This window comes from Antechinus flavipes, chromosome 4 (genome assembly GCF_016432865.1).
Source record: "Antechinus flavipes isolate AdamAnt ecotype Samford, QLD, Australia chromosome 4, AdamAnt_v2, whole genome shotgun sequence".
Classification (NCBI taxonomy): Eukaryota; Metazoa; Chordata; class Mammalia; order Dasyuromorphia; family Dasyuridae; genus Antechinus; species Antechinus flavipes.
In genome coordinates this window covers 457,049,358-457,077,298 of record NC_067401.1, presented here as the reverse complement: position 1 = coordinate 457,077,298, position 27,941 = coordinate 457,049,358, and the positions used below count along the sequence as shown (strand labels likewise).

General features: G+C 37.4%; 1 protein-coding gene across 7 annotated transcripts in view; it reads left to right on the top strand.

Moving 5' to 3' along the window:
- LRRC7 (leucine rich repeat containing 7) overlaps positions 1–27,941 on the top strand; it is a 519,216-nt gene that overhangs the window by 460,901 nt on the left and 30,374 nt on the right. For 6 of the 7 annotated variants that reach the window (XM_051999446.1, XM_051999443.1, XM_051999441.1 and 3 more), the window contains 2 exons: positions 12,038–12,259; positions 19,522–19,614. In XM_051999446.1, the coding sequence (XP_051855406.1) occupies positions 12,038–12,259; positions 19,522–19,614 (315 nt within the window). Of the gene's footprint in view, positions 1–12,037; positions 12,260–19,521; positions 19,615–22,139; positions 22,531–27,941 lie in introns of those variants that run through there. The other variant, XM_051999445.1, reaches the window with a different exon arrangement.

Here is a 27,941-nt window from a genome sequence, read left to right as displayed (position 1 = left end):
GAGGAGAAACATGCTATCAAAGTTAGCTATACTGATGATAAATTCTTTAACCTGAAAAGGCTGCAGGCAAAACTAAAATGGAGAGAATATTGGTGCAGAATTTTTTGTTTGCAGACAACTGTGCACTCAATTCAGTCCCCACAGTTGAGATGCAGCAAAGTTGATTCTCTACTGCTGGTGTCAATGTACTACTGACTCAATGGATGGATATGTTCTAACTATTCCAGCCCACAAGTAGACATGTGTCTATGCAATATCTCAAAGTATGCGATAAATTTGAGAATAAACATTTAAAGTTTAAATTTTATTGTTAAGTAATTTGAAAAGTTAATGTTCACTGATAAGGGAACTAAGAAAATTATGTTAATTTGACTTAGTGGAAGCCATAGTTTTATGATAGCACTTTCATATTTTTATCTTGTATATAATTTCCAGTGATTCATCCCTTTGATAACATATAATGTCTGTTTGCTATCTGTATGCAGTCAGATTATTGCTGTGTTGCAAAAAAAGAATAGAATAGATTTTGTGGAGGGGGAAAGACCAAGATTGCACAAATAAAACTGTGACCATAATTAAAATCCTTTAATGCTGAAATATTTAAGCAAATTTTTGAAAATTAGAAATGGTAGAGGACAAAAATTGCTGCTACTGCCCATAGATAACAAATTGCCTTTCATCTTAAGCCTTTTCTTTTCTCATCCCTTCTTCTGTCTTCTAACAGTGATGGAGACCTGGCTCCCTCCTGACAATACAGCTTCCCTAACTCTCCACTATAGCACTTGTGCTGGATGAGCTGGAAAACACTTTACCCCCAAACACTACTTCCAGAATATCCCTCCACCACCATCACTAAGTGACCTCTTCTCTGAAGTTCATTCAATTCACATTTGCCACACAATAGAGATTCTGGTGGCTATTTTCTACCTACCCTTCTTTTCTCAAGAAATATTTCTTTGTTCCCCAACTCCTGCATTCAGACTAGGGGGACTTTAATATACATAATACTATTCACTCAAATATCCTAACCTCCAAATTCCTCAACTTACCTATTTTACCTGACTTACCATTCCACTGCACCACAGCTAGACACAGAAGACTTGATCTTCCCATCACAAGTGTTCCACATCCATTTTCATGAACTCTGAAATTCCTTTATCTTACCATAATCTGTTATAATACTGCCCTCCACTTCTGTTTTGCAATCACAAGCTCTATTTTTCATCCTTACAGCTTTCAATCCCTTCACCCTTCAGTTCTTTCCCAGGTTGCCAGCCCTACATTGGCAACATGCTCTTCCCCATAATCCCCCTTGGTGAATTAGTTCACCTCTATGCTGTCTTTCTCTGTTGCATCCCTTGCTCAGTGGCATAGCCAGCCCTGGATTACTCCTTCTATCCTTTAACCTCACTTCTCTTGAATAGCTGCTAAATGAAGCTGGAGAGAATATTAAGGCCCCACTGACTGGGGCCAGTTACGTAATCTCATCTGGGCCCTCACTATGACCAGGCAATCCTTTTACATCACCCTAATTGATTCACTTTCCAATTCACCACAGCATCATTTCCAAACTTTTTCATTCCTCTTCAAACCTCCCATCATTTCCCTTCTCCCACTCTCTCAGCTGAGAAGCTTGCCTCCCATTTCACTGAAAAAATCAAGGCCATTTACCAAAAGATCCCTCTTCTTCCTCATCTCATATCACTCAGGTCCCTGATGGCTATCATTTCTTCTAGCCCTGTTTCACATGAAAAGGTGGCCCCTTCTCCTTGCTAAAGCAAATCCCTCTACATAAACACATGACCACAATCCATGATATCATCTCCAGCAGACTTCCCTCTTTCCCATTCCCACTTTCCTACAAACTTTCAATTTCATGTTGTGCTGTTTCCCTATTGCCTACAAAAATGCCCATGGCTCTCTTATCCTCCAAAAAACCTTCAGTTAGGTGGTGCAGTGGATGGAACATCAGCCCTGAAATTAGGAGGACCTGAGTTCAAATATGGCCTCAGATACTTAACACTTCCTAGCTGCATGACCCTGGACAAATCACTTGAGCCTAATTGCCTGGGGGCGGGAGGGGGAACCCTCACTTGCTTCTTCTATTCCCTGCTAGCTAGTATCCTAAATCCCTCCTTGAGGGAGCCATCTACAATTGTCACCTCCATTTACTTTCCTTTTTCTTCTTAGTTCCTGATTCCACATCATTCAACTGAAACCACCCTCTCCAAAGTTATCAGTGATCTCTTATTTACTGATTTCAATGGCCTTTCCTCAAGCCTTCTTTCTTGACTTCTCTGAAATCTGACATTGGTGATTACACTCTTGGCTTTCATGGAAAAGGAGGGCCTTGCAGATGATAAGTAGAGTCTGCATATAATTCCCTATTGAATCGCCTTCTAATTCTTCTTCCCTTATCTGTCTCTCTCCTAAATTACTACTTTGCTTGTTCCCACAATGGAGTATTACTGATTTCAAATGAATTTCCTAGCTGGATTATAGCAAAATTACAAGTTAAATGAAAAAAAAAAATTTATTACTGACCTCCTTGAAAAAAAATACAATTTAAGTGATAAACTATACTTAAAAATAAAGTACAAAAGACTAATAGAGAAAGGGGTTAGGCATCAGAAGAACCAGTAATATTACACTTAGGCAGTCACCAAAAGCCTTTGTCCACTCTTTGAACTGAACAGTATGAAAATTGTGGTTGGTTATTCTGAATGGCACAGTGGCTTCCTACTGTAATTTTCTTGGTCTGCCCTAGAGTACATTTATATTAGGTAAATAAGACTGATTGTATCCAAATAGAATTAAAACTTCCCCAAAGACCTAAATTATTGACCTAAGAGATAGAAAACTTTGTATGCAATGAGAATTAAAACTCCCTCAATAGGCATGAATTAGTAGCTTGAAATAGGTCACAAGCAAGAGATAAGCATAAAAAGGGCATGATAGCTGCCTTCAAGGATTTAAAAAGCTATCTGGTTAGAAAAGGGATTAAACTTGTTCTGCTTACTCCCAAAGGTCAAGATGAGAAAACTGGATGGAAGCTGTGGAGAGATTTAAGCTCATTGTAAAAGAAAAACTTTCCAACCATTAAAGTTGTTCAAAATTTTAATGAACCAATTCTGGAAGTAGTGAATTCCCATCACTGGAAGCCTTAGGAGGATTAGTTAGCCAATCAATAATTATGTATTTTAAGTGCTTACTATGTTCCTGACACTGTGTTAAGAAATAAGGGAAACAATAATTCCTGCCTTCAAAGAACTTACCTTCTAAAGGGGGAAGGCAATACACAAAAGGAGGATGAAAAGGAGAGGAAAGATAGAGTCCTAAAGAAAGCAGCTCATGGAAAATTAAGACATGGCTGGCCTAGGAGCCTTCTTTCAAGGGAGGCTTTGGAAAGAATTTTTTAATTCACCCTGGCCAAACACGGGACAGTGTAGTGAGACTACCCCCAAAAAATTCTCTAATTCCAAATAAAAATGACAAATAATTAAAAGGTTGTTTAGTTTTTACTGCCACTTTTGAATTGCATTTTCTTACTTCTACAATAGTATTCATTAAATCATAAAACACATCCCACCCTTCATCGCCACTTTCCAGAGGATATATTTTTCCAGCAACAATACATCTGTCCCTAGCATCAAAAAATTTCACCCTCATAAAATTAAAGGATTGGCTGTTTCTGTACTGATCATAAATTATTTTATTTAACAAATACAGAAGTCTACAGAATAGCTATCCAATAGATATTCAGTAAAAAAGAAGAAAAAAAAGATTTGCAGACCACTCAAGTGGTAGAAATAGGGGCAAATTATGGCTGTGAAACTATCCCAGCAGTACTTGAAATGTTTATTTTGAAACAGAAGACCATTGCTCCCTCTTAAAATGAACATATCCATTGACATTAATGCTTTCTGCTTTTTGGAAGGCTTCTGAAAAGAAAATAGGAAAAAACCTTACAGATAAATACTTAATCTTTAGAGGCAAATAGTCTGTGTTCAAATAGAATCTATACAGCTATCCCAAAATATAGCGGCATTTCAAAATGAAGAAATCATGTTCCTTGAAGCCTTTGTCAATCTAAAGAAAAAAGGAAATATGTGTTGAGCCTCTGCTTTCATTTGTGTCTGCCAGTATCAAGTTTAAGTGTGGGGCAGTAGATTGAGTACCAGCCCTGAAGTCAGGAGGACCCGAGTTCAAATCTGTTCTCACAGACATTTAACACTTCCTGGCTGTGTGATTCTGGACAAGTCACTTAACCCCAATTGCCTCAGAAGGAAAAAAAAAAAGTTTGTGTCTAGTCCGAGTCCTAATTTTAGCTTTCATCTAAATGTTCTTTCCATTACTGTCGATAATTTTCCATTTCATGTACAATTTCCAACAGTGAATGATACAGTTTTGTAGATCAAGTTTTAAGGACTTAATCATGTGTATTTTCTACATTAAGTATAGCAATACATTCCAACTTATTATAGATAACAAGTGTTTTAGGGGACAAAAAAGAAGAAGAGCAATGGGCAATGAAGACTTTTTTGCAGAATTGGGAGTTGACCTGGAGGAGCCATGAAAGAGAGGTAAAGAATAAAGAAAGAAAGAATCCTGGGCTGGGGGAGAAGAAATAGCAAAGGTAAGGAGGCAAGAATGCACAGGGCTCATTGAGGGACCAGTGACTGAAGCTTATCTCAAAGACAATGTCTCTTAACATCAGTCTCCCTTCCTCCCTTTAACTCTAGACTTAAGTCTTGCTTTGTGGTCCTGTCATGGTGACCTGCCTCCTTCTTGCTTTGTAATAGAAATTCTGCCAGAGATCTGCTTTCTATTCTCTCCCAACTTCAGAACATCCTCCTATATGCCAGGCCAGTACACTTCACGCCCAATTATGTCACCTTATTGTTCACAATCCTTTGAGAGTCATCCATTAACCACTAAATAAAATCCAAACTCTAGTCCGGATAGACTTCAAAACACATCAAAATGTGGTTGCCTTTAGAGCATTACTCATTTCATCTGCTTTTCTCCCAGATCAACAGTCTCCTTAGTCATGCTCAAGTATACCTGCTGTGTTTTCCTCCTGTTCTTGATCTATTAAATGGTTGGCCCTCTTTACTTCTTTATCCTAAGTCATATTGTTCCAAAGTGCCTTTTGTAATCCTCTGCTTTGTTGTCTTCTCACTGAAGTCACCAGTGTAAAAATATATGCTGACTTAATTTAGAGAATCACACTAAGGTTTTCAAGCTTCTGCAAGAGATGTCTGTTCCTAAGCTGCAGTCTCCTTTCTAGAGCTTTACATCCCTCACAAACACAGCCAGGAGAGATGATGATGGTGAAATGATATTTTTATTACCTTTGGGAATACTATGAAATTAGCTCCATAAACTCCTTTATTTGGGACTCCAAGAGCATCTTGTACCATCTTTCTATTTCCCTGCATGCGAGCAAGGCTGGAGAAAGAATGATCATTCTTAGCAATCAATGTTCCTTTGTGCTCCCTGGACTTAGCTCCCTGTGCACAAAATAAAGGATTTGGATGAATTTCTCTCTTTTAAGTTTCTTCTGGATCTTAAATGCACAAGATCTCATGATGGCATCTCAGAATATTAGGATCATACATATAGTGCTAGGAAGGATTTCAGAGGCTTTTGAGGCAATCTTCATGCTTTAGAGACAAGAAATGGGGCCTGAAAAGCTTAAGTAACAGAGTCAAAGTCACACCGACACTCAGAGGTGGATTTGACCATCTGTATAATTCTAGAGTCAGTGATCTTTCCAACAGAACTTAGAGATAAGGATATAGGGAGAGCAAATAAGACACATTACTACAAAAATAATGAAGTTGTAGAACCAGAGATGTCCATAAAAGGGGAACACAAGTGTGGTGATGGAGCCCTTTCCATGGAGGTCTTACAGCAGAGATTGGACTTACCAGTATGTTACCATAAGGATTGTCATTCATATATGAGTCAGCCCAGAAGGTTCCTGAGGTCCCTTCCAAATCTCAAAATCTGTGATTATAAAAATAATATCTTGACTTTATTCTGATGTCTGACTATAACTTTTGGTTCTATTTTTTTCTTGAAATCTTGAAAATTTCTTCTTGAAAACTATAATCTTTACTTTTCTATTTCTGTGTATAGAATTTAGTATTTCAAATAAAAACATAGTTGAGAATGAACTGGATAAAATATTCAGTGAGCTCATTAAGCACACAATGCTACTGAGAGAAAAGTTATCATTTAGATTTCCTTTTATGCCAAGGACACACAGAGGGCACATTCCCAACTGTAACCATCTGAATTACAACCACAGTTCATTGTAGACATCTTGGTTGTGAATCAATAATAATTTTATTATATGTATGTCCAGATATTGATTTTTAAACATTTTTACCTTTTTTTACCTTTAATGTATTATGTGTGAATAACATATGAATTATCTTTTTAGTTTCATGCATTTAATTTATTTTGTGTCAAAATAACAGAAGGCACTAAAGCCTTTAAAGATGATAAACTAATGAGATGATTTTTTACAAGAACATTTCCTAGAACTTACACATCCAGGTAAGCATTTTCATTTTCAAAGTCATCCGTCATTTTGGAAGTCTTTCTATGCAGTGATGCTGAGATTGCATAAACATTTTTTTTAGATTTCTTATTTTGACATAAATTATATAGTTTGCATCCCATTCCTTTGAATAGACTTAATGGTGAAAGCAAAGCTAACCACTTCACAACAAATGACTCTTGCATGGTTCATCCATTGTCTCTTGACACTTCAGACTTTCTATAAAGTAAGCCTGATGGACAATTGTCCCTGTGAGATGAACTCTGCAGGGATGATGACATTGATTTCAAAGAAACCTATCAATATAGGTTCACTTGCAAATCTGTTATGCTTATTTTCTTGGATATCAAGAATACTGATGATTTTAGCCATAGATATAGATACTTTGCCTATAGGCAGATGGAAACAAAAACATCGTAGATTATTGTACATTAATGTTTTCTTCTCAAAAAAAAAAAAAAAAAACACACACACACACACAGTTATGTTGTCCAATTTCCTTGAACCAGACCAAATGTCTTTTCTCTTGTTCATTATCCAAATTATACAACAACACTGTAGAGGTTGTTTTTGTTTTGTCTTTAATATTCCTTTTCCTCCAAAATATGTCTCTTGATCTGAATTTAACCCTGCAGCCATTATTTTGAGAATTGGTCATCAGTTAGAAGAGATCAGGCCTTTCCTGTCTGCTGTACCTCATATAAAGACATCGTCTACATTTGACCTTGTGATCAGTCAAGAAATATTGCTCTGGGCATTACTTTGTCCCTGTAAAATTTTTGAATATAGCCCAAGAAAGTTTTATCTGCCTTCTGAATGATGTTTTCCCCGTCAGTAAAATAGGGCTGACTATTTCTAGTCCTTCTATCACAGGATTGTTGGTGGGCTCAAGTGAGCTTGACACAATTGAAAGTACTATGCAGATTTGAGGCATTTTGATTTTAATTATTTTAGATTCACTTTCACAAGAAATTTGCTGTCACTTTTTTGTCTGTGTGAAAGGGTCACCAGTGTTCACCTTGACACTACGTGGCATACATTGCTGAGCACACACTGGTCTCTGAAGCCCAGCTGCTGCCATGGGGCCTTCCCTGAAACCAGATTTCCCCCATCCATTTCTTTCTAATCACAGAAATAGTCGGCACACATTCTTGCCTTCTCCATCAAACATCGCCTTCTTGATTTAAAGAGAAGTAGTCATCTTCGTAACTGAAACATGAGAAATAGACATCTTAAAACTAGCAATAAAGCAAGACTTTGGTAGAAAATTGGGCAGTGGTCAGAAAGAAATTGGATAGGTCCTCCTGGCTTTTCCATTGCTTTTCCTGTTTCATTTGCTCAAACTGTAGCATCCACAATGAAAGCAATCAAATAAAGCCTTCATAACTCAGGAGGCTGATACCACTCTTTCCCAATGCAGAATTATGGTTAAATAAACATCTATTAAATATGTACTGCATGTATACTCATAATTAAAAGTATGAGTAGATTCAGATTTTACATACAAATAGGATCTCATGGATTAGCATTAAGATATGACATTCTGTGGCTTTCCAATTAAGTGAATAATTGTCTAACTGAGGCTATTTACTCACATTAGACAATAGTCTGATTCCTGTAATCATTTTCAGTCAAATGTAAATAAACCCCACACAGCACAGGTGATATCCTGGGGTGTTCTCAGTCTTATTGTACAATTGTATGAATGTGTGAGTCTTAATATGAATTCAATTACTTTGTTCCTCAGTCTTCAGTTATTTTTGTATATTTTCACTCTTCTCTATACTCCTGAAGGTATTGTACTTGTTTAGAATAAAAAGGCGGAGGTCACGGGGTCTATGCAACTAGATAAACAGAAAAAAAAAAAAAAAAATGGGTCAAACAAGTTGGCTTTTGTTCTAAGTTTTGTTTTTTTGTTTGAAGTTTGTTGCTTTTGTTCATAATGTCTGACTGAATCAACAGGTTGTGTTGGGCTTGTTCAGACACAAACCGTAAATTGGTGATTTTCATTATTCTGGGTCACGTTTTTAGACACGCATTATTCTTTGTGGTAGCAATAAAACAATATTTTTAGTCTCTCCTTCAAGTAATTATCCCCTATGACAACACTTGCCTTTAAGAGACATAACTCAATTGGGGAAAATTTGATTTAGCGTGTTCTGTTTGTACAATTCCATTCTAGGTGCTAGATGTACAGAGACAAAAAGTAAATCATCCTTTGCCCTTAAGGAGCTTCATTTTCCAGGAGATACAAAATGCATCCCGCTAAATGGATTTCAGAAGAAAGAGAAAGGAGCTCACAAAGGAGGGTGGGAGATTAAGGAGATGTCTATCATCAAGTGAGCTTGTGGAAGGCAGGGATAGTTTTTGCCTTTCTTTGTAGTCCCAGCATTTAGCATGGTGCCATAATGGATACAGTGAGGGGATAATAAATGCTTAGGGACGTTGGCTTCATGCAGGAGGAGATGCTTACATTGGCTCCCAGCCTTGAAGCGAGATAATGATTCTATGTGACGAGGATGAGGAGGTTCTATGTTCTGAGCATGGAGAATGGATTGTAAAAGTTTAGCAAGTGTTTAGGAGATCCTAACAAATAAAATATGGGATTAGCCTGGAAAAGTGCTAACTGTTAGATTACATAACTCAACCAGGTAACCAGTTGGTTACAATGGAGGCAACATGGTGGGGTAGATTGAGTATCCCAAAGTCCTGGATTCAAATCCTACCTCTCCAGCTAGCTGTATGATCACTCAAATGTTTCTGGGTCTCAGTTTCCTCATCTGTAAAATGAGGGGTTTGTGCTCTTCTAGGTCCATTCCTGCTCTAAATCTTTGGTCCTGGAATCCTATGACTATTTCATTTTATTCTAAAAGAGAATGAATGGCCCTGAGGCTAAATCACAATAAGCAGTACAGTTACAAATGCTTTGTTGTTTTTGTCTTTTAGCCATTCAGTTGTGTCTGACTTCTCTTGACCCCATGGACTAATGCCATCCATGGGGTTTTCTTGGCAAAGACATTGGAGTGGTTTGTCATTCCCACCTTCAGGGCATCCAATGGATCATTTTGTCAGGAAGCAGGGCTAAGTGCCTTCCTCAGGGTCATACAGCTAGAATCTGAGACTGGATTTGAATTCAGTTCTTCTGACTCGGGGTCCAGTACTGTACCCATTGTCCCAACCAGCTGCCTCAACAAATACTATTTGAAAAAAAAATGAATGTTTCAGAGCCAGAAAGCTAAATGTGAGCCTCTGTTTCTCATTCTATAAGACTTTTTGTGTTTGTAACTATCCCTTAAAACTTCTCTCTAAATAAAATCTACAGACTATGTGTCTACACATATATATTCATCCAGAGAGAGAATTAGGACCAAGATGGGTGCAGTTAGTTACATATAATTTGAACACTTAAAGGTTAAGTCTTTGTCAATGAGGATATGCTGAATCATAACCCTTCTCAACGATGGAAAGTTGCTAGGATCTAAAACTGCATTACCTTGTAGCCCTTGGGATGATGAGTCTCTGTTAACTAGATTAGTTTCCAAATTGCAGAAACATTTGAATAAGATGCCATAGAAATATTTCCTCTTTGAAATAATGCAGTCATTCAATAAATAATTATATTTATCTTGACAAAACCATAATTTTCCTATGATGTGTCCAGAGAGAGAGAGAGAGAATAAAACTGTATCCAAGACTTTAGCTTCAGAAAAAGGAAACATAAATCCCTGGGCAAGTCACTTAAGCCCAATTGCCTCGAGGGAAGGGGGAGGAGAGTTGGCTGGGAAGATGATGAAGTAAAGGACTTGCAGCCAGTGTTTGTCAGAAGTGGGAATGGATTTGAATCTTGGAGTTCCTGACTCCAAGACTACATCTCCAGCCTTTACACTTTGCTGCCTTTCCATATTCTCTTGATCATATCCTCCTATAAAGTCTCCAACCAGAATGCTAAAGACTTACTTCTAAATCTTTTAAGTTTCCACTGTAAAATAGCAAAAATATTGTAAAAATTGCAAAAATTGCTAGGCTTAAATTGAGACAACCTGAGTTCAAATTCCACTTGCTACGGAACTTGGTCCTGACTATCAGCTAAGTGGTTAAAGGCTTAATTTCCTGATCTTTAAAATGAAGATGATGCTTTCACCGAGTACCTCAGGGGGTCAGAAAAAAACTTTGCAAACTCTGGAGTAGGATAGAAGTGTGTGGCGCTTGTTCCTTGAGTAATTTGAATGGTGTAGGATCACACTTTTTTCGATTGAGCTTGAGCAGAAAGCTTTGGAAATATCACCTTCCTTTTTGTGTTTTACTTATCTATAAGTATACTATAGTATCATATACTATACTATATACTAGTATATATATATACTATAATATATACTAATACTGTAGTATTATATAGTATAAGTAAATATAGTATCACTATATCTATTTACTTATCTATAAATGACATGCATGTGTTCGTCTCTGTAAAACATAAAACACTGAAAATAGAGATTTTTAAAGATAAATCGTAACGGATCCCCGAGTCACTAGGAAGCCCCTGGGGAAGGTGGGTTGATGTGATCAAATCTCAATTTAAGAAAATCATTTTGTCCACTGTGTAGAGAGTGGACAAGCCAGATGGCGCATGAGCAGCTTTTACCACGGTAGAAATTAGATTTTAACTGCCCTGACCCGCTAAAGCTTGGGAGGGAGGTTGGGAGCTTAGGTGGCGTAGGACAAGATACAGAAAGAGCGAGTTGGGAGATAAACTCACCAACGAGATACAGAAGGAGAGAGTTGGGGGATGAAGTTGGTGGAGAGAAACTCCAAAGTTGGAGCATAGCAGGTCATGCAGGAAGGATCAAGACCAAATGCTGGATCACACACCCCTTGGAGTCAAGCCACAGCTTCTCCCGGGCTCCCCACACACCCATCCACACTCCCTCACCATGAAGGGAACTCCTAGTGTGGAAGTTCCCTCCGCTGAAGCAGATCGTCAAATCATGTGAAACTTGGTTAAGAGAGCTGCCCAGGTCACTATGAAGTTAAGGGGTTGCCCAAAGGGAATCTGTAGATGCCAGAGGCAAGACTGGAATCCCGGTTTTTCTGGCTCCTAGCTTATCCCTCTCTTCACTATCCCCCTGCTCCTACTGTGTGCTTCTGGAATGTGAATTGTCATTAATTAATTGTCATTAATCAATATTAATTATTAAAATGAACTTGCTGTTCATTTTAGGGCAGTAGGGAGGCACTGGTGTCTTGGGCTGTCACATTAATGCACTCCATCAGCTAAGTACGGATGGACCAGATCTCGTTTTCCTTCAGGATCCACCTCTCCCCGTGTGGGCAGAGCCGTGCTCTTTGTTCCTTCTCTGTCCGAGTTCTGAAGCCCCATGCTGCTCAGCTGCGGGGATTCTTCCCCTGGTTCGACCACAGCCGCCTCTCTGAGGGTCCCGGTCCCAGACTGACAGCTCCTTCTCTCCACAGGCAGGCAGCCACATCCAGACGCTGATGGGTTCCCAGAGCCTCCAGCATCGGAGTCGGGAGCAGCAGCCGTACGAGGGCAATGTCAACAAGGTGACCATCCAACAGTTTCAGTCCCCCTTGCCCATTCAGATCCCTTCCTCGCAAGCTTCACGGGGACCTCAGCCTGGACGGTGCTTAATTCAAACTAAAGGGCAGAGGAGTATGGACGGGTACCCAGAGCAGGTGAGCCCCCGCGCTTTTCCCTCTCCTTTGGGTGTGGTTCATTCGAGCTTCTGACCCCCATAGGAAAGGCTGTAGAAACTAAAAGTGTGAGTGAGTCCATGGTGTTCCTTTGGGGCCAGTGATAGCCATTGTGAGGCAGCGCTCCCTGTAAAAGAGCTTGCCCTAGGACTTGGATTGGAATCTCAGCTCCGAGCCTTCCCGACTGGGTGACCATGGCAAGTTACCTCAGTTCCCCAATGTCCACTCCCTCGGCCATCAAAGAGAGAAGGTAACAATCCCAGCATCACCTCCTCCGTGGGATGGCTTGGAGAAAACAGCAGGAACCCAAATCTGCCATGTTAGAGAGAGCTGTGATTGGTATCCCCGGCTACAGAGAAGGAGAAACTGAGGGCAGGGGGAAGCAGCACAGCTAACGGGCAAAGGGGCCATTCCTTAAAAATGTTCATTCCTATGTTGTGGGTGTCTAATACACACAAAGAGGGGCAAAATAGCTCTTGAAGGACAGAGGCTTGGAAGCCCTGGGTAAATGTAATGCCATACACATGTACATTATACACACATGTGTAACATGTGTACATGCACAAAACACACATTGTGCTGTGACGGTGTGTACATGTGCATGCATGTGTGCACATGTCTACACTTCTTCCCCCAACACAAACAAACCTTTTTGCAAACCTTCCCCCTCCCCCAGGGTTAGACATTATTTAGCAGAACAGATTTCAACATCTGGAAAGGCAAAACAGATAACCACCCAGAATAAGGAAAAGGCAAAGTTCTCTTCAATCCCAGCCTCCCACTACTTGATATATAATAAGACAAAATGGACCAAAACAGTCTTTCTCATTTCAGAACCAGAACCCTTCACAGGATTATTTTCTCCTCTGAATGAAAAAGCAAGGGATCCGAATATTATTATTCTAATCAAAATTAGATTGGCCTTTCCATAATTTAGTCTTGTACCTATTATCATTAGCCAGGCTTTTATGCACTTTAATTAACCATGATACTTCTTTGACATCAAAGCTTTTCTGTCTAGCTGTTACTTGGCTAGAATTTTATTTATTTTCCCACCACATTTTAAAGACACAATTATCCCTAATTTTAAGCACATTTAGAAATGAAAATATTTATTTGGTTCCTAGCTATTTTAAATAGCATGCCGGATGACCTCATAGGAACGTCTTCTGGTCTGAACATTGACCTTTAGGATATAAAACAGGCCATTGCTTCTAATCTAATTTTTTTCCTTAGGGAGTCTGTATCATTATGAAATTTTGTGCCCATGTCTTATCAATGTGCACGGCTTCAGAACATCTCTAAGTCTGTCAAAGTCATCAGTTTTTCCAGCCTTCCAGGCTCAGAGAATCATCATGGAGTCTTCACTCCATTATTGCCAAATGTTGTCCCTTCTACCTCCAGAGCGTTTCTCATATCTGTCCCCTTCCTTCCACCTGCATGACCACCACCCTCACTCAAGTCCTTATTGCCTGCTTCTCTGGAGAATGGCAGCTTCCTCCTAGTGAGACTCCCTGCCTCTGGTCTCTGCACTTTCCAGTCTGATCTCTGTCCTTCATCCTACCCCCAACGTGATTTTGGGAAATCTCAGGTCTGTCCCTTTGCTCAAGAGCAGGAGCTCCCCATTCTTTCTAGGCTCAGGTCCTAGTGGCTTTGTTCAGCCTTTAAAGGCCTTTACAATCCACTCCAATCTTCCTTTTCATGCTTATTATTCATTAGTCCCCTTCCGAGTGAGGTCTAACTTATTTGATGCCCCTTGTACTTTAACCTTCCATTTCTGATCTTTTAGACCTGAAAAGTGCTTCCTCTTACCTCCTCCTCCTCCAAATCCCAGATCTCCTTTAAAGCTTCTCATAATTGCACCTTCCCCAATTCTCTTACTTGTAATTAGTCAGTTATGTATTTGTACTACATTTACAAATTTAGGAAAGCAAAGTGCTCTTGGCTTAGCTCCTTCCCTTAATATTCTGCCTTTTGTCATTTTCTGAGGCAAGGAAAGCAGAAATTGGCAACTCAATTTCCTTTCCTCTTTCCTTTCTCCTTCCTTTCTTTCCTTCCATCCTCCCTCCTTCCCTCTGCTCCTTTTCTCCCTCTTTTCCTTCCTTTCCTTCCTTCCTTCCTCTTTCCTTTCTTTCCTTCCATCCTCCCTCCTTCCCTCTGCTCCTTTTCTTCCTCTTTTCCTTCCTTTCCTTTCCTTCCTTCCTCTTTCCCTTCCTTCATCCCTTTCTCCTTTCTTTCTCTCCCACCCCTCCTTCCTCTTTTAAAACAAAGAAGGAACAACATATATATATATATATATATATATATATATATATATACACATGCACATACACACAGATATTTGTATACATACATATAAGCATACACATACACATATATCCTCATACATGGTTATATATACATAAAATCCATTTATATAATCCACTCATACATTATACATATACATAATCCATTTATATACTTAATATATTATTGTAGTTTATTTTAATATATTTATATTATATATAACATATATGCTCAAGAGCTCACAGTTATTGACAACAATACTTTCAGATTCCTTCCAGTGGTCTCATTTGTGCCCATATGTCTGGCCAAAGTTGGGTCATTGTCGTCTGTTTCAGTAGCTCCTCGGAGGTTTTCTGTTATGTATATTTATTTTTATATAATAACATAAATATAGACACAAATGCATTTACATAGTACACACACATATATAGAAAGACATATAAGTAGATATAGACAAATACAGTCACACACACACACACACACACACACACACACACAGCACACACCAAGAAGGTAACAGACCTTTCTAGTGTTGTTAGACAACACTAGACAAACAGCTGGCTCACTGCCCAAAGTGGGGAATCACAGCTGCTGTTCTTGTCTTCTAATGCCTCTCAGCATATGATCTCTTATCTGATGGGTCCTGAGCCCCTTGAGAAGACAAGCAGCTTTTTCCTCCTCATAGTATGTAATTCTGGAAGAATTTCCCAATTTCTTTTTTCTCCTCTGTAAATATTTCTATTTGCCCTTCTTCCTGATATGGATCAGATCTTCCTTCCACCTTAAGATCCCTTTTTTTTTCACCCAACTGTGTTGTGCCGCAGTTCCCTTTTGATGTCCTGACCTAGTTTCCCCATGGTCCTATCTGCTTCAGGTTATAACCCTCCAAAATGTAATGCTAGAGAAACTGAGCAAGCCAGAGATTAGAGACCAATTTAATAGTTTATTAAATGGAGAGATAACGAGATTATCATCTCAAAGAATCCAGCCCTAAGTATCAGATAGCAAGCTTTTTTATAGGATAACAAGAACAATGACATAATGGGGGAGTACCTGGATGGGGATAACCTAATGGGGAGAGGCACCTCTCCCCATAATGGGAGGTACTGGAGAGGCTTCTGATATTCTAATGATGTTTAAAATGGATAAAGACTTTTATCCCATTAAACTTTAAGAGGGAATAAGTATAGCCTAAGTCTAAGATATAAGACCTTTATCCTATCAAACTTTAAGAGGGAAAGGTTATAACCTGAGGCAGATAGGACAATGGGGAAACTAGGTCAGGACATCAAAAGGGAACTGTGGCATATCAATGGGACCTTTTAACTCTATCTTTAGGCGTCCATCATGCTCCTTAACAACACCGTTCTTTTTCTCGCTTCACCTTCTCCTCTAGAGAACTACTACTTGCAACACCTCATCCAGCTTCTCAACTATGGAATCTCATATTTGAAGCAGATCACTAGACAACTCTCCCTATTCTCCGTAATGATGAGATTTCCAGCTTTGTTCCTTTAGGCAACTTGTAGATGTTTACACCTCCACCCTAAGTATTTGGGTGCTGCTTTGCTACACAGCCGTAGCCTTGAATAGCTTTACAATTCCAATCCATTTTCTTCATCTCATCAGCTTTAGGAACACACCCATCTCTCCTTGATCCTAGTATCAACTTCCAATCTTTTTCACAATTTGCCCCACCCTTCCTTCCTTAATGATAATTAACATAATATTATTATTAATTAATAATTCCAGAATCAATTTGATTAAGTCTCTAATTCTTTGACTTATCAGTTCTTATTTAACTTATCTGGTCTTGCCAATTATTCTCTCTTTCTGGAGTCTCCCTCTTCTGATTCTAATCCCTATATTTTTAAACCTCTTTGCATTATATCCTTATGAATTATTCTTGATCTTGGGGAATTATTTCAATCTGGAAGTAGAATCTGGATTGCTATCTTGGTCTGGAGAATTTTCTTCATATTTTCCGAAATTTCTCCAAAATTTTGCCAATTTTTTTTTTTTTGCCCAAAATCAACTGATCATCCATTTCACTAGTTCAAAGCCTTCCAAGTTTCACCCACATGAAATCCTTCTCCTTTTTATTTGGCTCCATTTCTCACTTCTCCCAAAAAAAAACAGAAACAGAACTTCTAGAAAACTTAGCTAAGACTTATCAAAGCCTGTGATCACCCCATGTTCTACTGACTCACCTGATCTGGATGACAAAATGAATGACTCTGGAAAACACTGCTCAAGATTCTGACGTTTGGGGCAAGAGCTCATGAGTGCCCCCCTCGCACTCACTGCTGTTTACATGCACAGGGCTCAGAGAAGGGCAGTGAAAGGAAATAAACTGCTGATTAAGAAGACAATGTTTGATTTTGAAACTCAGTGAAAATGTAAGAACAATAGACTCTGGACCCAGGAAGAAATAGACTTAAAACTGCCAATGATATACATTTATCCAGAATCTCACAAATCCAGTCTAATTACATGAACTTTAAATTTAAAAAGAAAGAGAAGAGAAATAAAACACTCTGTGTCTATACAGTTTCCAATAATTAAGTTCAACAAATACTCATTAAGGGCCCATTATGTGTAAGACATTGTTTCAGGCAATACAAAAATAAAACAGGAAGCAAACACATTAAAGTTTGCAAGATTTATTATTTTATTTGACCCTCACAACAACCCTGTGATGGAAGATCTCTATTATTATCCCCATTTTAAAATTGAGAAAACTGAAGTGGACAAAGGTTAAATAATTTGCCCAGAGTCATAAAGCTAGTAAATTTCTGAGGCCGGTTTTGAATTCCAGTTTTTCTGACGTCAGGCGTAGCAAAGTGGATTCTCTTTGACCCAAAAGGCATACAAAATTGGGGATTCTTTGACAAGGTAGAGCTGTTGTGGGAGGGAATTTCAGATATAAGGAAACTACTTTTTCAAAGATGTGGGAAGTAAAAGATGATATGTCATCTCTAGGGAAGACTTCACTGATCACTTCGATGGCCTGGGTTCAAAGCCTACTCCTGACATCTACTAGCTGTGTGACTCTTAAGTTTTCAACACCATGTACTAGCTCATGATGCTAAAAGTCTCCCTGCCCAGAATAATTTTCACAGACTCCAAGTTACAAGTCTATATGGATAGAGATTGTTTCCTTATCGATGGCTTCCCATGTCAACCAAATCAGAGATCGGGACAATAATAACCAAGTGAATATAAATGCTTTCTAAATCTCAGAGGAAGAATGAAAGTAGATCTAAGAGAACAAATTGCTTATCCTATAAATGAAGTCTATTACCTATCTCTGTGATTCAGTAGAATTTTTTTTTGTGGGGGGGGTTCTACTGTCCAAAAAAATCCAGATATCTTCCATGTGTTCCAATGTGTGATATAAGATTCTCAAACAATGAATAATTAGCCCAAATTTCAAGTAAATGGAAATGATTGCATTAAGAGACAAAAGTTAAATGTGTGAATCATAGCAGTATTTTTCATTTTCTATTCATTAAAAAATGAGCTACAGTTAAACTGTGGCAAAGTGCCATGAAAATTCCTTCCATTTGCTTGTGACTAATACATTTTAGTCTTTCATCTATATCAAGACATAGAAAAAATTCAAATTTGTCATAATCAACAATTTTAAACACCCTCTGATAACACATTTTGAAAAGTGCTGATCCATTAGCTAGAAAGAGATCATTACAGACATCCTAAAAGTAACAACTGGTGGAGTGCCTATGGGATATGGTTGCTCACCTTAAGCCTGAAATCCTACCCAGAAATCATTTGCTAATTTCTGTGCTATAAAGACTACATCAGTGAGTAATTTTCCACCTGTGAGTTTTAAGAGAACTATTTATGGAACAAATAGAATATTTACCACTGACAAAGATGGAAGTTAAAATTCCTGTAATGTCATAAAATCTTAATGACTTCCATTGCATAAAGCATATTCTTAGGTTCATAGTCAAAGGCAGAATATATGCTTTGATGGAATAGACTCTGAGACCTTAACCACGTCCTCCAGGACAATTCACTATAGAACCGGGACATTAACAGAGACCATATCAATATCCCTGTAAAGTTGCAATCTTATTGATTCTTTGTCATCTCCCACCAGTCAGAGTCCCACTTGTCCCATGGCTTCCCCAAGTTCACCACAGAAGGTCCCCCCCCCCAACATTTAGCAGTTCTTTCTTGCTTCCACGTGACACTGAGAGGGTTCTCATGGAGGATTCTGGCTGTTTCCCCATCCCAACCCCTATTCATATATATATATATATATATATATATATATATATATATCTTTAACTCCAGTTCTTCAAAATTCCTTGTTTTATGTTGTAAACTTCTTATGTTGCGTTCTGTATAAAATTCATTTTTCATTCTTCAAAGACTAGCATATTCCATGTTTTGCTGCCTACCCATAGGTTATAGGTATTAAAAATATAAACTTTTGAGCTTGAGTATTTAAAGAACTTGTCAGTCTCCCAAAGGCAATGACACTCCTCCCCATATTCTACCTTGGACCCAACTCACTGCTTGTCTCTACCTTCTGTCTCAGACTCAGATACTGATGAACAAATATTATGAATCATTTATCCAAACATACTGAAATATAGGCAATAAAAGTTAATCATCCATTTGGTCTTTTCTATATGAATGATCAAGTTGAGTACCTCTGAGTCTGATATTTGCATTTTAATTTTAACTAACTGACTGATGGCAGTTAGCTGATGGTAGAGCTATTTTCAGCCTAATTTAAATCTAAACTGAAGTAAGTAAAAGAACCTAGTATTTCATAAATATACCTTCTCTGTATCTATTGGGAATGAATTCATTGTTATGTGAAAACATTTTAATATTTTAAATGAATTTGAACTGATATGAAAAGAGAGTACATTGATTTGAAAAGACTATGTTTGATTACCTTCTCATATCTTTTAACTTAGTTTTGTGTGAGAATAGAAAAGAATCCTGGCCTTGGATTTAGTATCAGTGGTGGAATTAGTGGACAAGGAAATCCATTCAAACCTTCTGACAAGGTAAGAAATCAATTTTTTCATTGATCATGAATGATCTTGTGACTATTAATTGGACCCACTTTTAAAAGAGATTTTATCCTTTTTAACAAAGTATGCAATTTCGAAACAAGTTTTACATTTATTTATCAGTAAGATAAAACTGTATCAAGTTGCTTTAAGATATGTTTATATGAATGGGACAAAAACCGATTTGAACATTACGATGGTAGGAAAAAGATCACAAAAACCTTATCACTACTATAGAACTAGATTGGTTCCTTGAAGAAAATCGCACAGATAGCCCCCAACTCACAAAGAATTGTGTTACAAAAGCTAGTAAATCACTTATTGGGAATTTTAAATAGATTTTCCCTTAGAAACACTGTTATAAAATGAGCTTCGGTTCCGATAATACTCATAATGTACTAGAAGTTGGACAAAATTATAATCATCGACAACTTAATCATTATCAATAGCAAAGTTCCTTGAAAAGTGGGTTTGGATGCCAGAAATACATTTGTCCCCTACTGGAACCCCAGGAACCAGCTGTTTTCCCCTTCTCCTCTCACCTATCTGCTGAGCAGTGGACACAGGGACAAACTCCTGAAGTCCCATCAGAGTAGGGAATGAATGAGGTGAGAAATGAGAGAAGAGGAGGAGAAATTTATTGGGGACTCAGATGAAAAATAGAATGAAATGGAGATGAAAAGATCTGATATGAGACTATGAATGGGTGAGGATGATAAAGAAATGACATTTAGTTATTCCTTTTCATTCTTCCCCTCTCTTTTAAGATGTTGGGATAAAGGAAAACAGAGTGGAGAGTGGGGAGAGAAGGGCAGTATTTATTATCCCTCCCCTTCAACTTCAAACTTATAAGGAAAGCATATAAGTAGAGCAATAGCTAAGAAGGAAGAACTTGAGCTTTGTCTCAGGATGCTAAAATTTAGGAAGTGTTGATAGTACTTGAACCTCAGCATTTAGAAACAATTAAGTTTAGCAAAACACCAAGATTAAATTAGAAGTTGCCAGATCATTTTCCTCACATATACACAAATAATCGCTTTTAACCAGGTGACCTGTACTGCTCTGTTCTCTTCCCAATCCTCAGCAGCCTTTTTATCAGCAATCTTAGATGACAGTGTTTGTTCTCTCTACAGGACCTTGTATCCCAGGGTCTTCTCTCTACTGTCTACTGAATTTGGCTAAAATAGTTCATTTGAGATTGTTCCCAGGAAAATTTTGTCTTCCTTAGCTCAAATATATTTCAGATTCCCTGGCCCAAATGGTACAATTGCAGTTCTGTGTGTAATATAAGCTATAGTTATAGATGATTTGCAAATACACACAGTTACAAAAGTTGTCCCTAGCCCCCACTTAAAAATACTTTTGCAGATGCCATTTTCTTGAGGGGCATTTTAAGATTCCTACTTTCTGATGCTATGATCCCAGGAAGATGGAAGTCATCATTGTATTTTTAGCAAATCAGTAGCAATCTAGAGTTTTGAAATTCAGAGGTATCAGAAATAACAACGGTTGTGAGTTTTTTTATTAATGGTTTTGGCCACAGAGACGGGGGATCTCCCTCACCTTCACCCCTCCCCTTCTTCTATAGCTTGGCATTTAGGGTTACTTCTTAACTCTTTGTTGAGGCTTTCACATTAGTCCCAGTTGTGATGAGAAGCTGATTGTTATGAAATATGGATCCTTATGGAAATATATATGAAATGCAAGAAAATCATATTGGTTCTTTACCCTGTCTGAAAAGCATAGATGTCCTGTCAATTTTCTTTTCTTCTCTCTTCTTTTTTTAAATGAAGAAGAAAAATGAAATGTTGCTTGGTGTTCTCAGTTTGATTGGAAAATTTCCTATTTAAAATGAACAATGATGGAAAAGATTTCTGTGAATTATTATTTTCAACTATAAAGTCCAATATATCCAAGGGATTCTAAAGTTACCCCCCAAAAAATTACTCTATATTCCTTCCTCAGTGATAAATATAAGTATTTTTATAAATGTTACTTAATCACATATTTACAAATTATCTTAACTTCTAGTGAGACAACTTATTTCTTACAATTTATCTTGAGTAACTGTCATGACATAGAATTGCATTTAGATATGACCATAGGGGAAAAAATTCCCTAAAAAGTAACAAAACCCTTTAAAATTTTAAATGTATATTTCTGGTACTGCCAAACTGAAGTAAAAGCTCCCAATTTACAGAAAATAATTAGGAATTCTCCTATTTGCCATTTTTGGGCTTGATATAAGTGTATCATCACTGTGCCATTATTGATGGCAGAAGAGACCAAATGTTGTCATTTCAGTTAAGGGTAACCATGGAAGAAGGGCTTCATCTCTAGAGAGTCACCTGGGGGAATATGACCAGACTTTTCTACTTTTTTTCAAGTTTAAAATATGGTCTTAGTATTGTATTTACTAAACCAAAATAACAAGTAGAAAAATAAAAAATATAGTCAATTAATTTGTCTACACAAGACTGAAAAAACTATTTGAATTTCTTTTTTTTTCTCATTTACAGGCCTAATTTTGTTTTCCTCAATGGCAAGATAGTTACCAGTAGGTAGTACTGAATTTAGAGTGTATTACTCAATGAAAAGAATGCTAGGTTGAAGTTTATCACATAAAATTCATGTTGACCCAAAATAAGAAACTTTAATCTGGTCTATGCCTTTCTCTCTTTAGGAAATGAATTAAATGGTACTTGCTATATTCAGTTGTTTTTACTACTTTATAAAATTACCTTAAAAATACAGGTATCCAGAGATTTTGGATCATCTGAGTTATATGATGACAAGTCATAGGAGGATTTTGTATCCTAAAATGATCAGTTAATCTCCTCCATGTATATAAGTTTTGTTAATTTAAGCAAATTTAGCACCTTAATAAAGAGACAAAAGACTCTGATTATTTTTTTTAAAAAACTTGAAAGTTTGAGAAGAGAAAACAGCGGAAGTGTTCCTAAAAGTTATTATGGGATTCATGTTTTGAGGCTGGCATCTCTGAGAGTTAAGAAAGACCGAATCGCAAAGTTGTAGGTAGAAAAGGAGATGGAGAAGGATGCTGGACCTCGTTCTCTCCAAAGCACAGGACTACACTTGGGACAAAGCCTGCCCAGGAAGAATCAGGTTTCACAGCCATGATCACAACAGAATGGCTCGTTCCAGAGGGACTTTTCCAGCAGGAGGGTTAACTGCTTGATGCTGGATACTGGACAGAAATATTTTTTCCCTTCATGAAGTTTAAACAGACAACTTCCATATTTAGCAAAGTACAGAAAATTGGATGGTCATTGATAACAGCAATCTGAGATTGTGGGCAGAGATTGAAGAAATACACTCAAACCTCCCCTGGAAAGGCCTTAAGACACTGTGAAAAGTTTGGCCCACAGACAATCACCAGCAACAGCAAGGAAATCTCAAACACGATGATTATGAACATTGATTCTTAATTCATCCTAAGCAATTATTCCAGTTTCTTCAATGCATCTTCCTCTCCACTAGGAATTTATCCAGAAAGATAGGAAAAAAGATTTCTTGAGGACATTGAATTTTGGTAAAGATTATTTAAATGAAAATGTATAATGCATCTTCCTCTCCACTAGAAATTCATCCAGAAAGATAGGAAAAAAGATTTCTTGAGGACATTGAATTTTGGTAAAAATTATTTAAATGAAAATGTATATTGGGGTGTGTGTGTGGGTGTGTATGTGTGTGTGTGTGTAGTTTGTTTTTTTGAAAGACAAGAATTTATAAATGCAGCAGCACCAAAGTGCTCCCTTGTATCTAAGGAATGTAAATATCTAGGAAAGTATGTTTTGGAAAACCACAAAATGCACTTGGAATATTTTTTCCGTCTTACTGAGCCTTATAACATTGGTTAATTTAAAAATGGAAGAGTTTGCAAGGAGCATGTGTTTTCTTTATTAAAAATCTATATTGTCTATCTATATTCTGTCACTTATTCTGTGTCATTTGACACATTTGAATCACATTTGACATTTGACATTTGAATCACAGCAGAATAACACTTAGCAAGGAAGTTTTGTTATTCATCACAAAGTAAATGGGCAGATCTCCCAAGTTTGGGGCAAGACTTTTTTTTCTTAATGTGGGATAGGAACTTGCTTTATTACAAATATTTATATAACTACATTTCACTGTAATTGCTTCCCTTCTAAATTATCTGTATTTCATTTTATATCACTGAAATACGATGGGGAGGGACTAAAGACTTCACCAAGCTGATGTGCCAAGAGGATCCTTCTCCAGAGGATCTTGTTGACTAAATTCTGCCATGGAAAAATCAATTGAATATCATCAGTAAAGGTCAGCTGGCTTCTCCTACCACTCAGGTAGGACCACGTAGCCCCCACTTGACAGACTTCTGCCAAGAGACAGCTTGGAATGGAATGGAAGCTCCAGACCGAGAGCCCTGGAGCAAAATTCAGAGGGATGTTTGGAACTTGGAGAAGTGCACAGGGCAAAAATGAGCTGTGAGAGCCGGTGGGCAGGCAGATAAGTTGTCCAGGGGCCACTGGAGTCACAGGGAGTCACTTAGCACAGGCAAAGTTCTAAACAGGGCAGTGGTCAGTGACAGCATAAAACAAGTCCAACCCCAGGGCCTCGGAGAGAGGAAATAGCTCCAGTGTCCGACAGGTGGATGTTATGGTGGCAGAGGTATTAGACTGGGAGCAGAAGGCCTGGGTTCTAGTCCTGACACTGACGATTAGTGACTATATTACTCTGGATAAGTCACTGAACCTGTCAGTTTCATTCAGGTTCCTGGCCTGTAAAATTGGAATCATCGTGATACTGGAGAAAATGTTGTCTCAATACTCCAAAATTCTGTGATCTCTTCTGTAATGGTCAATCCCTCTAACAATCAGATTGCATCTCTTCCATGCCCTCATTAATGTTTTTATGAAAGACTGGGTTTAAATATAAACCCATCCCCTGGTCATTGACTTGGAACAATATGATTTACCACACTCACCTTGCCTGATTCTTAGACAACAACATCAACATTTGTGTAGCGAGTGAATATTTGCAAAGAGCTTTACATTTCAAATTTCTTTTGGTTTTGGCATGACTGAAAGGGTCAGTGCAATTATTATGTCCATTTTACAGAAGAAAGAACTGAGGCTGAATTAAGTTAAACGTTTGCCTAATTTCACACATCTGGAATCTGTCTAGGGCAAGATTTGAATCCACATCTTCTTGACTCCAAATCCAACATTATAACATTATTCACTAATACCCACAAACACAGACAACAGTAAGTATTTCATTCTTCACAGCTTTTCCAGGTTGTTTGAATGTGTTCTGCCAGCCACATCTTCAAGCCATCTACAAATTTTGAGATGTTGGGTCTTTTTGCGGAGAAAAAATCCTATGTAAATGTTAATTATTACTACTAAGTTTAGGGATCCAGGTCCTGAGGGATAATGGACTGGCTCAGGTTCTCAAGAACAAGCAAAATATAAAGCCAGTCATTGAACTGATTGCTTATTTTTTTAATGAAATACTTGGCTTTATAATAAAAACAATGTTAAAAGTAAGAATTTAGTTTCTTGAATTAGGATAGGAGGCGTTGGTGGCTGCATAATAGGTCATATATCACTGACTGTTTCAGTTCGAGGAGTTCCGCCTAATCACTCCCTTGCCCAGACACTGGATTGGTCCTACAGCCTGCAAGCAAGACCTGAGTTATGGGTAAGCGTAGAGTCTGCCGGGTCTCAGTAATGGCCACTTCATCTTTCCATGGCCCGATTTAACTGACTAGATCCTTTAGACATTTTATGATGGGAGGAACATTTTATAAATCACAATTTCACAAACTCATCACCCTAAGAGAAAACACAGAGATTGGCTCATTCGAACCGTGTCATTTTACAGATAAAGAAAGAGGGGTGCAGGGATGGAGAAGAAACTCCCTGAGTTTTCATGGCTCATGACAAGTTAGAATGAAAAATCACCTTTAATAACAATCAGGGTCTACATGAAAAAGACATCCCAAATGTGGCTTTCCTGTACAATAGAGGAGGGAAACGTGGCAAAGGACCTCCTTTGTGAACAGTGAAAAGCTGATGTGTGACTTCATGTTATAAAATATCTTCAAGCTGCTGTTTGAATGTGACTCTTAGAAATCTTGGATTTCCAGATTTTTCTGAAGTCATTGTTTATCATTTCTTATACCATAGTAATATTCCATTGTATTCATATACCAGAGCTTGTTTAGCCATTCTCCAATTGATGCACATCCTTTTAATTTTCAATTTTTAGCCACCATAAAAAGAGCTTTTTTTTTTTTTTTTTTTTTGCAAATCGGTTCTTTTTCCCTTTTATACACACACACACACAAAACAACAACCACACACACACAGAGAGAGAGATATTGAGAGAGAGACAGAGACAGAGACAGAAACAGAAAGAGCACAATTATATTAGTAGATCTTATAGCTCTTTGGAAATAGTTCAAATTGTTCTCCAGAATTATTGAATCAGTTAACAACTCCACCAATAATGCATTGGTGTCTCAGTTTTCCTACATCCCCTCCAACTTTTTTTTTGCCATATTAACCAATATGATAGGTATGAGATGATATTTCAGAGTTGATTTAATTTGCTTCTCCACAATCAAGACCAATTTAGAGCATTTTTATAGGTATCTTTGATTTTTTTTTTCCTGAAAATGGCCAGTTCATATCCTTTGACCATTTATCAGTTGGGGAATGATGTGCATTTTTATAAATTTGACTCAGTTTATCTATATTTGAGAAATGAGGCCTTTGCCAGAGATATCTCACAAATTCTTTTCCAAGTTTTCTGCTTTCCTTATAATTTCGGTTGTAATGATTTTGTTTTCACAAACAGAAAAATTTAATTTTATAAATCAAATTTATTTATTCTACATTTTGTAATGCTTCTATATCTTCTTTCATCCTAAATTCTTCCCTTAACTATAAATCTGACAGATAAACTATTCCATGCTCTTTTGTCTATGGTATCACTTCTATGTATAAGTCATATACTCATTTTGACCTTATGTTGGTACAATGTGTGAGGTGTTATTCTATACCCAATTTCTGCCATAGTTTTCTAATTTTCCTAGTAGTTTTTTAGCAAATAATGAACTTTTGTTCCAAATCTTGGATCTTTGGGCTTATTATATATTAGATTACTATGGTTATTTGCTATAATATAATTTGTACGTAATATAACATTCTACTTCTGAGCCAGTACAATAATGTTTTAATAATTATCACTTTATAAAATAATTTGAGATCTTATATAACCTTCTTTCACATTTTTTTCATTGATTCCCTTGACATCCTTGAGCCTCTGTTTTTCCAGATGAATTTTACCATCTTTTTTCCAGCTCTAATAAACAATCCCTTGATGGCTTGGCTTGGAACAGAATAGATTAATTTAAATAGAAATGTCATCTTTAAATTGGATCATCCTTCTCATGAGCAATCAACATTTATCTAATTGTTTAGATCTAACTTTATTTGTGTGAAAAGTGTTTTATACTTGTATTCATCTAATTCCTGGATTTGTTTTAGCAGGTAGATTCCCAAGTATTTTATATTATTTACATTTATTTTAAATGGAATTTCTCCCTCTATTTCTTGCAATGTACCTTGTTGGCAATATACATGATGATTTGTGTCAGTTTAGTTTGTGTCCTGCAACCTTCCCCAAGTTGTTAATAATTTCAAGGAGTTTTTAATTGACTCTACAAGATTCTCCCACTATATATTATCCATAAAAAGTGGTAGTTCTGTTTCCTCATTGCCCATTCAAATCCCCTCAATCTCTCCCACTTCTTCCACCACTATAGTCAACATCTTTAGCACAATACTAAACAACATAGGTGATAAATGAATGTCCCTGCTTCATATTTGGCTGTATTGGGAAGACTCCTAACTCATCCCCACTACAGACAGTGCTTGCTGATGGTTTTAGATAAATGTTACCTGCCATTTTAAAGTAAGCTCCATTCATTCCTATGTTTTCCACTGTTTTCAATAGAAATGGAAGTTGTACTTTGTCAAATTTTCTCTCCATTGAGACAATATGTCTGTTGATTTTGCTATTGATAATTAACTACACTGACAGTTTTCCTAATATTGAACCAACCCTGCATTCCTAGTACAAATCTCACCTATCATAGTATCTGATCTTTGTGATACATTGCTGTAATATCTTTGCTAGTATTTTATTTAAAAATTTTGCAGCCACATTCATCAAGGAAACTGGTCTGTAATTTTCTCTTTTTCCTCTGGCTCTTCCTGGCCTGTATATTAGCACCATATTTC